This window comes from Chlamydotis macqueenii, chromosome 1 (genome assembly GCF_036417535.1).
Source record: "Chlamydotis macqueenii isolate bChlMac1 chromosome 1, bChlMac1.mat, whole genome shotgun sequence".
NCBI classification, from domain to species: domain Eukaryota; kingdom Metazoa; phylum Chordata; class Aves; order Otidiformes; family Otididae; genus Chlamydotis; species Chlamydotis macqueenii.
This window is the reverse complement of record NC_141556.1, coordinates 146817337-146830211: the sequence shown is the minus strand read 5'-3', so window position 1 is coordinate 146830211 and position 12875 is coordinate 146817337. Positions and strand designations below refer to the sequence as shown.

Sequence of the window (12875 nt, the reverse complement as noted above, 5' to 3'; positions counted from 1 at the left end):
AACAGTCATCCCCGGTTTGCCTTCTCCATGCTTTGCTTAATTTTACAGATTTCTGTTGCATCACTTTATCAGCGTTGCCACTCCTCACGCAGGAGTTTCTCTGTTCCTCTGATCACCTTTGCTGCCTCTCTGAATCTCCTCTCTCACCATCATACACCTTTGAGGTAGAGGGATCAACAACACACACTACTGAAGATGTGGGCACGCCATAGTTTATACAGTGAAATAATGGGATTCTTTTTAAAAAATTCTTAATGTTCTATTTGCTCTTTCTTTAAAAAAAAAAACCCTCACATCTGAGCATTGCATTGATTTTTACTCTGAGTTGTCTATGCCAGATTTTATCTAACTTTCAGCATCTTCAGTGACCTGTAGCAATGAATTTCTATGTTTTTTCTTTGGGTCACATACATTTTCTTCTGTTAGCTGAAAGCTAACAGAAGAATGCATATCACATTCCTCTGACATGAAGATACTCAAAGAGAAAGGGTGACTGAAATGTCCCAGTAGATGATGCTCTGTCATGCTAACACTTCTTGGATGTTTTGAAATGACAAAGAGGTTTCATACCTGAACTTCCAAATTTCCATTCTGATCTCAAATGCACATACACATCCTTTCGATTTTTTTCCTGTATCATCATCTCACTTGGCTAGAAATCTTCTGTTTGATGCACAGATCCCTAAGAACAGTGGTAAAACAGCTGAAAAACACCTTCTGTCATAATCAGGCCAGCAAAAGACCAGCTTTTTCTACACAGATGTGTGCCCAAGCAGGAGAAAGTGAGATAACCTCCCTGTCTCCACCATGTACGTGGTTGGTTCTGGAGTATCTCTGAGCCCTGAGCATGCTACCTGCTGCACAGGCACAGCAGAAAGAGATGGTGTTGCCTCAAAGAGCTTACAGTTGAAGGGCCGGACAAGGAACAGCAGGCAGGCACTGGCAGAATACAGGGCAAAGCATCTGGCAATACTATTTCCTGGTGACAAAGGTCCAAGCTCACTAGTGACCTAACTTTTGTGATAGTTTTGTTTTTCTGAAGCCACAGATGAATTTTCAAACTGACGCAGGATTAAAACTAGCATCAGGGGTGCATAAGGCTATTCCTCCCAAACGTGGCAGGCAGCATACGAGAAACACTGATCTCTGCCACGGTCCTTGGATGAAGGAACAGAAATGTCTTTACCAAAGTGTAATTAAACACAACATTTCAGTTGGACTGAGTTGTGCTTCATGGTTTGCCTTCACGGGGAAGAGACACAGGAAGAGAAGCATAAAAATCAGTATTTACCCCTCTACTCCCAAAATTGAATTTATGTGTAGAAGGCCAAGAAAACTGCTCCCTAAAATCTCTCATCCTAATCTGCCCACATCCCTGAGCCACCACAAGATAAATGCAAGGAGCGGAGAGCGAACCACGTCTGCAGTTTCTCAGCTGCGTACTCGGAGCACGAGGCTCCAGGACCACATCCCTTCTCGCCCCCTTGCCTTTCCTGCCCTGCACCTCCTGTATTTCTGAATTCAGCTGGCGGTACACTGGTGTGTACATATATCCTGCGTGGCCCAAAGCAAGTCATAACAAAGAATCCTTCCCAAAAAAACCTATGTATTACCAAAAGCACCGCTACGTAAACAAATCCACCACCATTTATGCATTCTGCTTAAATTTGCCTTTCATGGTGTTTGCCTTTCAAACGTCAGTAATCGGTCTCATAAAGAAAAAGTCAGTCTATCAGCTGATGCTGATTTCTGACTGAATTCAATTAGCTAAAATACAAATATTTGCATGGCCTCAGCCTAGTTTTTCAAAAACAATTTTTAATAAGACCAAGGATCAACAGAAAGCTAAGTCAAACGTAAGAAAATGACTGGTTTTTTTTACAGATTCCCTTATGAAGTCTGCAACTCAAGTGCATCTGCCCTAAGAGCCTGAAAGCAAAACTATAAACACAAATGAAAGTTACTTAAATTCTGTACTGTCCAGTTTAGAAAGAGAAGCAATGACATGCACATAAACACATTTAACTGACATTTTCAACTGTATGATATTTACAATCATCAGTTGTATACTGATTATATAAGTAATCTGATTGCTTACAACTTATGGCTGAACACAGGCAATGATTATTTAAATCATTCCATTTGCTGTGCAAAACGTCCTGTCCTTACAGAATGCTAGAGCTACAAATGAAAACCACCAGTCGTTGATCTTAATTTTCCTACTTTATATGACTGTGTTACAATGCAACATCAGTTACATGATTACATACTATTTTTTTCAACAAGGCTTCACTATTTTGATGTATTGTTAATATTCTGAGCTAGAAACTTTTCCTCCACCCTAGCCTACCACAGCAGTCACCAAATGAGTTGAGTCCTTTAGGTCCACAGCATGAAAAATAGCATACAGATTTGCTTTCCTGTCCATGGCAAACCTAGTGCTGGGAGAAGGTGGGCAGACACCACAGTGGAGGCCTGAGACTGGCCCTGGTGCCAGGTCCTGCTCCTTGGGGTGCTGTCTGATGGCGGGATACAGGATAATGAGGAGAACAAGCACATGGACTCAGCGTAACTCCAGAGCCTGGGCTCCACAATGGAGATGGCTCCTCTCCAGGTCCAAGGTCCACGACTGAAGCAACAATAGTAGCTCCTCGTGGCAAGGAGACAGCAACAATTTCTGTGAGGGGACCAGGGGAGGGGCAAAGAAGTGGAGGCAGGGGCTGAAGAACACCATAAGCAGTGTGAAGAGGAAGATGAGAAGGATGAAAAAGCAGTAGTACCATGACCTGATCATTGAAGGACTGGAAACCTCTGCTTTTGCAGGCTCAGATCTCCCGTCCCTGTCCATCACAAGTCTCTCATCACCTTTTTCTGCCCACATTTCCTTCTCTTGGTCTGGGTTTTCCACCTCTATCTCCAGTTCCCCGTACCTTGTACCCAAGCTTTGTCACCTACGACCCCATCAAGTACTTTGACTTATTTCGAGGTCTCTGCTTGTCACTTCCTCTATGCCTCCATTACCAATACCTCCTCTTCTCCATTCCAGCCCCACCATTTCTTGTCACCATGCATGAAAATTAAGCAGTTTGCTGCTTCTCCACCCTGCCTCCGCATCAGCAGGCACACTCTGCCACCGAGGACACAGCTGAGACAGCCTTCAATGCAGCCTCCTTATGGTGCTCACCATAGCAGTAACATCTGGGAAGAATAACCACAGGGGAAAGTCCACTCACACCTTCAGCCACCAACTGGAGAGCTCTCATTCTTCCCAGGAAGACGGGAAATTGCTCAGCTCCTAACAACGTTCAGCGTGCTCCGTGCTGAGAGCATCTTCAGCAAGTGAGCGCAACAGTCAAGCCCTCAACATCCCTTCACCGAGAGCGTGCAACCCAGGCATTGTGACAAAATGATAACTGAGACAAATTCTGGAAGGTTTTCACAGGCTTGACATAAGGCACACCCCCATCACAGGACTGATCGCAAGCCAAGTATCTTTTTCCTGCTCCAAAACGCGAAGCCACAAGAATTCAACAGTCTCAATGAAAGTGTTTCTTAACACAGCCAAAAAACGCAGATTCACAGAAAAAGAAGGATCAAGGTCTCCTCACGCAGGGTGATGTAGACCTGAACCATCTTCATCAGATACGTGGCCAAGGAATACATTTCCCTCTAACCACGTTCTCAGAAAGAGCTGAACCATTTTATCTGAAACTTCCCAAAGAGAGCCTGTCTTAAGCAAACACTCAACCTGGAAAATGTCAGCCTGGTTTTATGCTCAGCAAATGCCCCAGCACCTGACAGGAGAGCATTGTACTGGAAAGCACTAGGTAGTTTTAACCGTAGACAACATTACTGCCTGTGATGAAATAACAACTCCTTTAAGTGCTGTCGCGTGCAATTACGTTCTCTGAATGCTCCTGTTGCGGAGCAACTCGGTCAAGATTCATCTCCAGACACATATGCAGGATCGGGCCCCCCGCCCGCTGCCAGAATCGGACAACAAGCAGCGGATGAGCTGGCAAGATCTGGAAACTGCGAACGCTAATTATTTAGTATCGCCGACTAAACTAAACCCACGGTGGGATACAAATTAACATGTCACACCGTGGTGGGGGGTAAGGGAGAGAGAATTTTCCAATCCAACGCCACTTGTTGAGCGTCACGCTCAGGTTAGCCCTGCCCGTCCGAGGGAACCCCACAGCCCTCCTGGAGATTCAGCACGGCGGAAAGATTTGAGTTCCTCTGCTTGGCTGTAAGGCTGATAACTGCTAATTATTTCTGAGTCGCTTGAGTGAAAGTAAACTGCCATCCTGCAGACAGATAAGGAGTAGGGAGGAAAGTTTCTGGATGAGCGTGAATTGGCAAATCGGGCTAGTGACCACCGACAGAGGAAAACACCACTGCACAACTCTTCCTGAGAGGTCTTGCATCGCCGCTCAGCCGTGGATTTAACATTTCACCCCGTTCTGCAAGCGGGAGCGCTCCCGGCACACGACACAACCTCGGCTCCCACCGGGAGCCTTCTCCCATTCCAAAATCCTACTGGTCTTACTGGAAGTTTTCCCGGACTGAACACAGCTGCCCGGTCGTGTCACAAACCCTGTTCCAGTCTAGCCCAGATGAACCCCAACGTCAGGAAAACACACCAAAATGAGACGGGGAGGGGGACAGGTTGGGGGGGGGGCAACTTATTTTTCCAGAAGGAGGGGCCAGCCCGGCCGGACCCCGCTCCGCACGGAAACTTTCCCGCGGCAGAGGCGATGTCGCCCTGCACCGCCCGGCACGTCCGCGGTGCGTGGGACGGAGGGGAGCTGACCCCGATCGCCGCCGCGGGGGGGTGTCACGCGTGGGCGGGCATCCAGCGTGGGTGCTGCGGGCGGGTGCCCCCCCTCCCCGCCTCATCCCCCCCTCACCCCCCCGGCGCGAGTGTCGCGGGTGGGCGCCCCGCGGGGCGGAGGGAGGGCCGGGGCCGCGGGTTACCTGGGGTGCCGGTGCTGCGGGAGCGCGGCAGGGAAGCTCCAGCCGCCGCCGCTGCTGCTGTCCGCGGTGGCCACCTGGGCGCGGGAGCCGCCGCCGGTGCCGGTGCCGGCGGTACCGGTGCCCGCGCCGCCGGGCTGAACGCCGCCGCTTTTCCGATGCCTGCCGGTGCCGCTGCGGCAGCGGCCGCCGCTGCTCCAGCCGCGCAGGAGGCCGGCCTCGGGAACCGGCAAACTCTTCCTCGCCGACGAGGAGCCGGGGACGCTGCCCGCCTCCTGCCTGCCGCCGGTGCCGGTGCCGGTGCCGTGTCTCATGGTGCGCGGGGCCGCCGCATGCCGCGCTGCCGCCGCCCCGGGCGCCGCGGGACCCAGGCGCGCCGGGGCCAGGGGCTCCGCCGGCAGCGGGAGGCCGCCGGGAGCCCGGGCTGCTGCTGCGTGGGGGGGGTGAGGAGGCCGGGGGCCGGGAGGGCTGCTGGCTGGGGCTCCTGCTGGGGCATCAAGTTGGACGCGCGGCCGGGAGAGGCAGGGCGGGAGCAGGGGCTGCGGGGCCGAGAGTTCTCCGCCAAGTTGGAGCCCGGCGGGCGAGGCGGGGGCATCCTCTCCGCCGGCCCTTCATCATCATCATCATCATCATCGCCGCCGCCCCGCGCCCTCAGCCGGAGGCGCTGGGTGCCCGCGCCCCGCGCCCATGGGCAACTGCGGCCCCGGCGATTCCTGTCGCCCCGGCTCCCTTCGCCGCTCGCTCGCCTTCCCCGGCAGGCACCGGAGGAGGATAGGGGGGGGAGGGTAAAGAGTGGGGGGAGAGCCCAAATCCGAGGCCGGTGCGCAAAATGGGTCAGGGAGGGGGGAAAGGGAACCCGGCGTTCGCCTGCCCCCCCTCCCCGCGGTGGGCTGCGGGAGGGCCGGGCTGGGGCGGTGGGTAGCGAGAGGGCTGCGGAGGAGCTCTCCCGCCCCGGCTCCCTGTGCACAAGTGCAGGGAATGTTCCACTGACCTACATATTTTTCCAAACATACGTGACCTTTTTTTTTTTTTTTCTCCCCCTCCTCTCGTTTTGTGGGAGGAGACAGGCGAGGATCCAAGAAAAGGAGAAGCTGGAAAGAGAACGAAAGGGGAAGCAAGGGGAAGAAAAAAAATTAAAAAAAAAAATTTAAAACCTCAACCAAGAAGCCAGCCCCGCATCCAGGATGGTTTCACAATGCCTCGAGCAAACCCTCGCGTGTCCGCTTTCACACGTCCCTGTCGCGACATCCCCACGGCCCCGACCCCCGGCAGCCCCTGCCGCTCCATCCGGTACCGGGCTGCGCTCAGGTGTGCCCGACCCCCGTCCCGTGGGGTGGCCCCCTGCTCCGGCCGGGGCCCGGCACCGCGCTGCCCCGGGGCGGGTTCCCGCCCCCCCGGGGCACGGGCGGGAGCTCCCCGTTTGGTTATGCAACGCCGCACCGGCAATTAGAGCAAAACCTTGACAGAGAGCTCCTTTCTTTTTTCTTTTTTTTTTTTTTCCTTGTTGCAAAGTAGGTCATTCTTTTTATTCCCCCACTTTTTTTTTTTTTTTTTTTTTTTTTTTTTTTTTGCCTAATACTCCTCCTTCAAAGCGGCCAGCGCGAGATAAGGCGCTGTGCTGGAGCCTGGGAGGAGCTGTTGATCGGGAGCCTTTCCTTCGCCTCCCCGGGCATTCCTCCCGACTCCCGACGGCGGCAGGGAGCGGGCTCTGGGGTTGCCCTTCTCCCCCACGGAGGGCAGAAATAGCCGAGGAGGGGGCCTACGGCTCGGCTGTACCCTGCCCGCCTCCCCCGGGCCCCGCAGGCCCTTGCCCCCTGCCCGCTGTCGCCTCTGCACCCGGGGCTCGCTGGCACCGCTGTGCCCACCCGGCCAAAGCCCCCCCTCCCTTCCCCATTGCTATGCCAGAGAAACACCTGGAGTAGGCATCCCTGCAGAAGGGGTCTCCCCTCTTTGGGTACAGCATTTACTTTTTAGGATAGTTGCATTGTTTTTGTTCAGAGAAGGGATCTCCCCTTTAGCTGGTGCAAGCTCTGTCCCTCCCAAAAAGGCCTGGCTGCGCTGCCACACCTGTGCCGGCAGAATTTGTGTGGGGGTGGCAGGGGCTGTTTCCCCATCTCCCCTGCTCCGGTTTTCCTCTTTTTAAGGACACCTTAACCCTCACAAAACACCAACCGGCAGAGACCTCTCTGCCCACCGTGGGTGTGCATCTGTGGGTGCAGCGCGTGGGCTGAAGGTTGCTCCAGTGAGGAGCTGTGCGGCTTCTGCCACTGCCCCCAGCACCCAGAGCACCCCGTCACCTCACCGTGATGCCTGGCTCCCCCCCTACGCCACATCCAGCCAGTTATTCCATCCGATTCAATCCCGAATGCAAATGTTAATAATTACAAAGCATGGAAAAACGTTGGGCTCTTTTGCCGAGCACTTTTACACCGTACTTTATACAACAGGCATGACTAATGTTGAAAGGGTAAAGTTGTTTACTTTTAACCAAGATTAAATACAAAACTCTGAAAAGCTCCTCCCTTCCGTTGGATGAAGCCCAGCATTTTTTCCCATTTGGAAATTGTCAAACAGTGGTTAAACAATCCTTTGGCAAACAAGTCCTGCCTGAGGGAATAAAGCATCAGATACATGGGGAGTGGAATAAAAGACATTTCTGTTCCTGAGGTATTTTTCTTGTGTTGCACAACTAAGTATAACATAAACTCTTCAAGCCTTTTAAGGTTAGAGAAAAGGAACTTCCCAGGATTACGTGCACCACGTGATTTAATATTCCAATCCCCTTGAAAACCTACCAAAACCCTGCCCCCGAAACACCCCTACCCTTTCAAAAGCTGGGAAATCGAGTACCTTGAGGAAGATACCACGCTGAGAAAGGCAATCAGAGACACACCAGGGCATGTGTACAAAATCACATCTCTACCCTGCTTTAACATTTTCCCCATGAATTTCTAGGGACTCCATTGCAGAAGTGAAGGAGTGAGACTGGTTAAGCTTTATTTCTTATATCATTCCCTAGGTCACCGCTGTAAACTTTAATTACGGCAACAAACAGCAGACTGGCTGAGGGTGAGGCAGGCTTTTCCCAGTGCATACCTGAGTCCCGTTGGGAAACACCAGCCGCTCAGAGCAGGCAGCCTTCCTCTCGGGCCGGTGATACATGGTGAATAACCCGATACTATCGATACTGCGTTTGGTTTGGAAATTAACCAAAAGGTAACGCTAGATGCCCCGTGTAAGAACTTTAGGGCAGGAGCCTAGCATTCAATTGTAAAAAATCAAATCATTTTATAATCATGAAATATCAGTGAGCAACTTGTCAGACACCAGGAGCCTGCGATCCACAGCCGCAATCCCTTTTGTTTTAACCAGAATGGGCTGGCCAACCTTTGCAGCCCCAGAATGACACAGCAGGATTTTCAATGGGCCGTGAACCACAAGCTAGGTGCCTCCCAGGGTGGAGGGCCAAGGGGAAGAGCGGGAGAGGACAGTGGCTCCTCAGGGACCCCGCTGCTCCATTGTGGCAAGCCTGGGGGAGGGATGTGGGGTTTGGGTGCGAGTTCAGCTCGGACATACCGGGTTTAACTCCGCTGGCTTGCTTTCTCCCCCTGCCAGGGGTTCGGATTATGTGATGCCACCAGCACTGCGTGATGTAGCCCTCAGTGGAAGAGCTACTTTGGACATCACTTGGCTCCAGAGCCAGAGCCTGGCCACCACAACCTGGAAGCGTAGGCATTACCTGCACAAGATCGATGCTTTTAACCTTTAATAGATACAAGAACATGTTATGGGGAAATAAGATGCAACATGCAACTTGCAGCCCTTAATTTAAATGCAAAGCCTACATTTGAAATAGTGTTTGTGTAGAAGCAAAAAGAGGTCCCCCGAATAATCATCCTCTTATCAACATAAATAGCAACAGTGGTGCAAAAGTCAAGGATGGGACTGTGAGGGAGAGGGGCATGATGGAATAGAATAGAGGAACCTCAGAGAGTCGACCAAATCACACTGAACATGAAACTATGGATGTCCCATCCCTGGAAACATTCAAGGCCAGGTTGGATGGGGCTCTGAGCAACCTGATCGAGTTGGAGATGTCCCTGGTCCTTGCAGTGGGTTTGAACTAGATGACCTTTGAAGATCCCTTCCAACCTAAACAATTCTATGATTCTATGGTTCTATTATTTTTCTTTCTGCGGCTTACAGCTTCCTGAGGGAGAGAGAGGTAGCGCATACTTATCAACCAGCAGCACAGCCTCTGAATCAGGGAAAGGCAGAGAGATGCCACAGTGAAATGGACTTCAGATGTGTCCTACTGGTGCTGCCTCGAGTGCTGGAGTAGGATATCTGATGGGTCCTCAGGAACTCTTCAGCTAGAAAACCAAACTCCCTGCTATTCTGCATGGTTATTACAAGAGAAGAGCCAATCTGCTGATTTGAACTTTCCTTAGTCTGATCTATTTTGAAGCAAAAATTTATCCATTGCTAGGGTTTTCATGGAAAGACTTAGTGATGTATACAGCCTACCTGAGGGTTTGACTTGTCCAGCTTACTCAAAAAAGGGTTTAAGCGGTTAATGCACAGAGTGCAGAGGAAGAAGGCACAGGTTGAAAAATTCGTGACTAAACATTGCATAGACATAATGTCTGGAAGGGCTGAAATTGCTGCTGGGTGCCGAGAAAGCCCTAAAGCTTTCTGCCTGGCTCTTGCGGCTGAGCATTTACAGCCTTCACATGAAGCAGAACTGTTCTGCAGCCTGAGCTGTACGTACGCACTTGGTTGACGTGGAGGGTACTGTATGTGTGTGCGTCAGCCCAGTGAGCCAAAGCTCAAGGCTGTAGAAATAATTCCTTCTCATGTGGTAAAGAGATGATCCACTTAGCCTCTGGTTGGTGGTGGCCTTTGCGCCAGTGCACCTATTGGCCCATACAAGACCTTTCGTTCACTCGCAGTGGGATGGGAACACATCTCATGGCAAAGTCTGGTTTCAGGACTGCACTGGTTGATACAAATAAGAAGTTGTGGCATGGCTGCACCTGGGAGAAAAGCTCTGGTCTGAAATCAGGCCAATGTAGCTTGTTCAGCTTGAGAGCTGTTCAAGAAAATGAAGTTCCAACTCAAACCCAGGAGTAAAGGATCTGCTATTTTTCTCTGAAAGTCCCGGTGAAACAGAATATAATAAAGTGTTGTAGTGCCACAACTGAATTAAGAACGGCTGGGAGAAAGTCTGAATGCAAATGCAGCATCTTCGGCTTTACCTTGACTAAGAAAAACAACTGCATTGATGGTGGACTGCGGTAGTATTTTTTTGGCAAGACACAGTCCCTACAGATCTGCACAAATATTTTAATTCCTGTCAGGTTTCACAGAGACCTCCTACCTCTTTCAGAAGCTCTTGATGAGCAGCTGGAAGGTGTAGCAAACCATTGCCTCTCTCCTTACAACAGGCAGCCTGATCCCCCTCTCCGCTGACTTCAGCAGGAGCTGGGTTAGCCCTGGACTTCATCCTCACTTTCAGGATTCTGCACAGATTTCCAAATTTTTTACTGATTGCTCCCTTCTCTCTCTTTTCCTGAGTACTATCCTTGCTCACAGCATGGGAGTTGCACTGCTTACCACCACACACACGCTCTTTCAAATTCTTCTCAGATGCTTTGATTCCATGCAGCGCTTTACTCTTGCACCTACCTTAAGCTCATTCTGTTATTATTGCTAACGACACATGTTAGTAAAAATATGGAAAAAATTAAACGTAAAAGTTAAGTAAATAACAGAAGAAATATAAAAAATCTTCAAACTCGGGGGTATATGGATCTGCCCTCACATATACAGCTCTGCCATCTATGGTTTTCAAAGCAGTAAGCAGCTATCAGTATCAAGACAATGTGTAAGTCTGAATTTAGCTGCTTGGCTTAAAAAAAAATCAGCTCAGAAGATTTCCCTCCAGGACATTTGTAGCATACATGCTCAGATCTCTCTCATTATCTTCTCTTATACAGCCCCTACATATGAGAAGAAACTCTTAGGACCATTGATTCTGATCTGCTGAACAAATCCAGGACTCAAAATTTCTTCTTAGTGCATCTGGCCAGGTACCTTTTTGTCGTGTTTTAAAAAGACGTTGACCTTGACTTAATAAAAAATCCAAATCAAGTTCATTTCTTCATTGTCTCTTTCAATGGTTTGACTGGTCTTGCCTAAACTGCGGCAATCAGTAGGCACTAGATGTCAATGAGCTATGAGGAGTGTTCTGCAATGTCCTCATCCCTGCCCAAATAGATGCTAAATTCCTGGTAGCAGTGAAAAAAATAAAACCCTACTCAGTTAAATCATGCCGTTAAAAAACATTTACTTTGCTGCTTTAAACTCTTAGTTTGAGCATAGTAGTACAGTTAAAAAAAAAAAAGTTCAGAAAACATTTTTCCTTTGAGGTAGATTATTTCCTTTCTATGTTGTTAATGAAAAAGAGCTGCTTCACAGGCCGCTCTTCCTTTTTTTTTGTGACTGTCAGCTCTTCCTCCTGATATTCACACAAATGCGGTTCTGATTTCTTTGTAAGCATCCCGGGAGCGCGTCGAAATGCAAACAAAACTCTCAAAACCAATTTTTCTAATGCAACATCAGGTGAAATGTTCTGTTGCTTTTGCAAAGTCGGAGCTTTGGCTGGAAAAAACTGGGAAGGTGGATTTGGCCTCCGTCATTCAGGCAGGCTGCGTGCAGACGCGGCCGCTGGCAGAGGCTGTGCTGCTCTGCTCACACAGAGCGTTGCAGGAGGGAAGGAAGCCGAGGAAAAGCAAGTGTTAAAAGGTAAATATTGACTCAAAGAAAGGAGACATAAAGGAGAATGTGGGAGAACTGTAAATGAGCCAGAGAGGATGGAGAAAAATTCCTCAGCAACTGTAATTAGGTTAGATATCAGAAGTAATTGCAGTGTTCCAGCATCAGCAGATACTGCAGGCAATATTTGCCCTCAGCTGCGTTTGCAGAGAGCAAGACAGGTTGTTTCAGCCCGCAGGTCCTGATCCTGACGTGGTTGCACCGATCGCACACAGATGTGAGCCCAGTAAGGCAGCAGCTGATGTCCTCCCTCTCCAATGTCGCTGGAAGCGGGAGGTTTGCAGGCAGTGGAAGCGGTGGGCACTGAGACAAAAGCACAGCGGCGTGTGTGGAGGAAAATGGACCAGCACATGGCCTAAGTGGAAGAATATGTATTTAATGCTGGTGCAAAATTGTGTTAGCGACTTAATACTGAGTTAACAGGTGTTTAAACTGTTGCCGGTGCCTGGCTGATGGCATTGCCTTTGCAGAGGGCTCTGGGAGGCTGGGCTGGTACCTACCTCCTTGCCACAGGTTGGAGCAGTAACTGGGATGTGGGATCTACAGTTGCCTCTGGTTCCTTTGAGATGTACTTCTGTATAAAACCAGATTATATAGGCTTTCTGCAGGGAAAATAAATTTCACCTTTAAGTCTTCTGCAGAGGTTTTACATTAGCAGTTCACGCACTGTCAGAAAATCAATTACCATTGGTATTACATGCAGATGAACAGCACAGAGTAATGGAGAATTCATTTTACACGATGCTTTTAATAAAATGCTAAATACAGCAAAATATTTTCCAAAGGGCTATTTATAGACTCTGTGTGGGAAGTATGTCTCCGAGGGGAAGTCTGCACCTTTGTAATTTGGATTAGGAGTGAGTCTCAGCCTTCTTAATGCTAACCTTGGTCAAGCACATATTTCTGCCAGGATGGATTAAAGGTGACAACAGTCCATCATCTGTATTGTGATGGCTGTAACTGCACATGGAAAAACAGTTTTTCTTTTCAAAACAAGAGTTTCACAGGCTGTGCTGTTGCAGTGCCAGTTGTTGCAAGACCCGAAAATAACTTAATTACTC

The 12875-nt window shown here is 49.7% G+C and overlaps 1 protein-coding gene across 5 annotated transcripts in view; it reads right to left on the bottom strand.

Moving 5' to 3' along the window:
- Positions 1-5712, bottom strand: part of NPAS2 (neuronal PAS domain protein 2) — a 105811-nt gene extending 100099 nt beyond the window's left edge. For 4 of the 5 annotated variants that reach the window (XM_086740777.1, XM_086740787.1, XM_086740794.1 and 1 more), the window contains exon 1: positions 4981-5712. In XM_086740777.1, coding sequence (XP_086596903.1) covers positions 4981-5291 — 311 coding nt within the window. In that variant the 5' untranslated portion in view covers positions 5292-5712. The remainder of the gene's footprint in view (positions 1-4980) is intronic. The other variant, XM_086740811.1, reaches the window with a different exon arrangement.
- Between the last annotated feature and the right edge of the window lie 7163 nt (positions 5713-12875).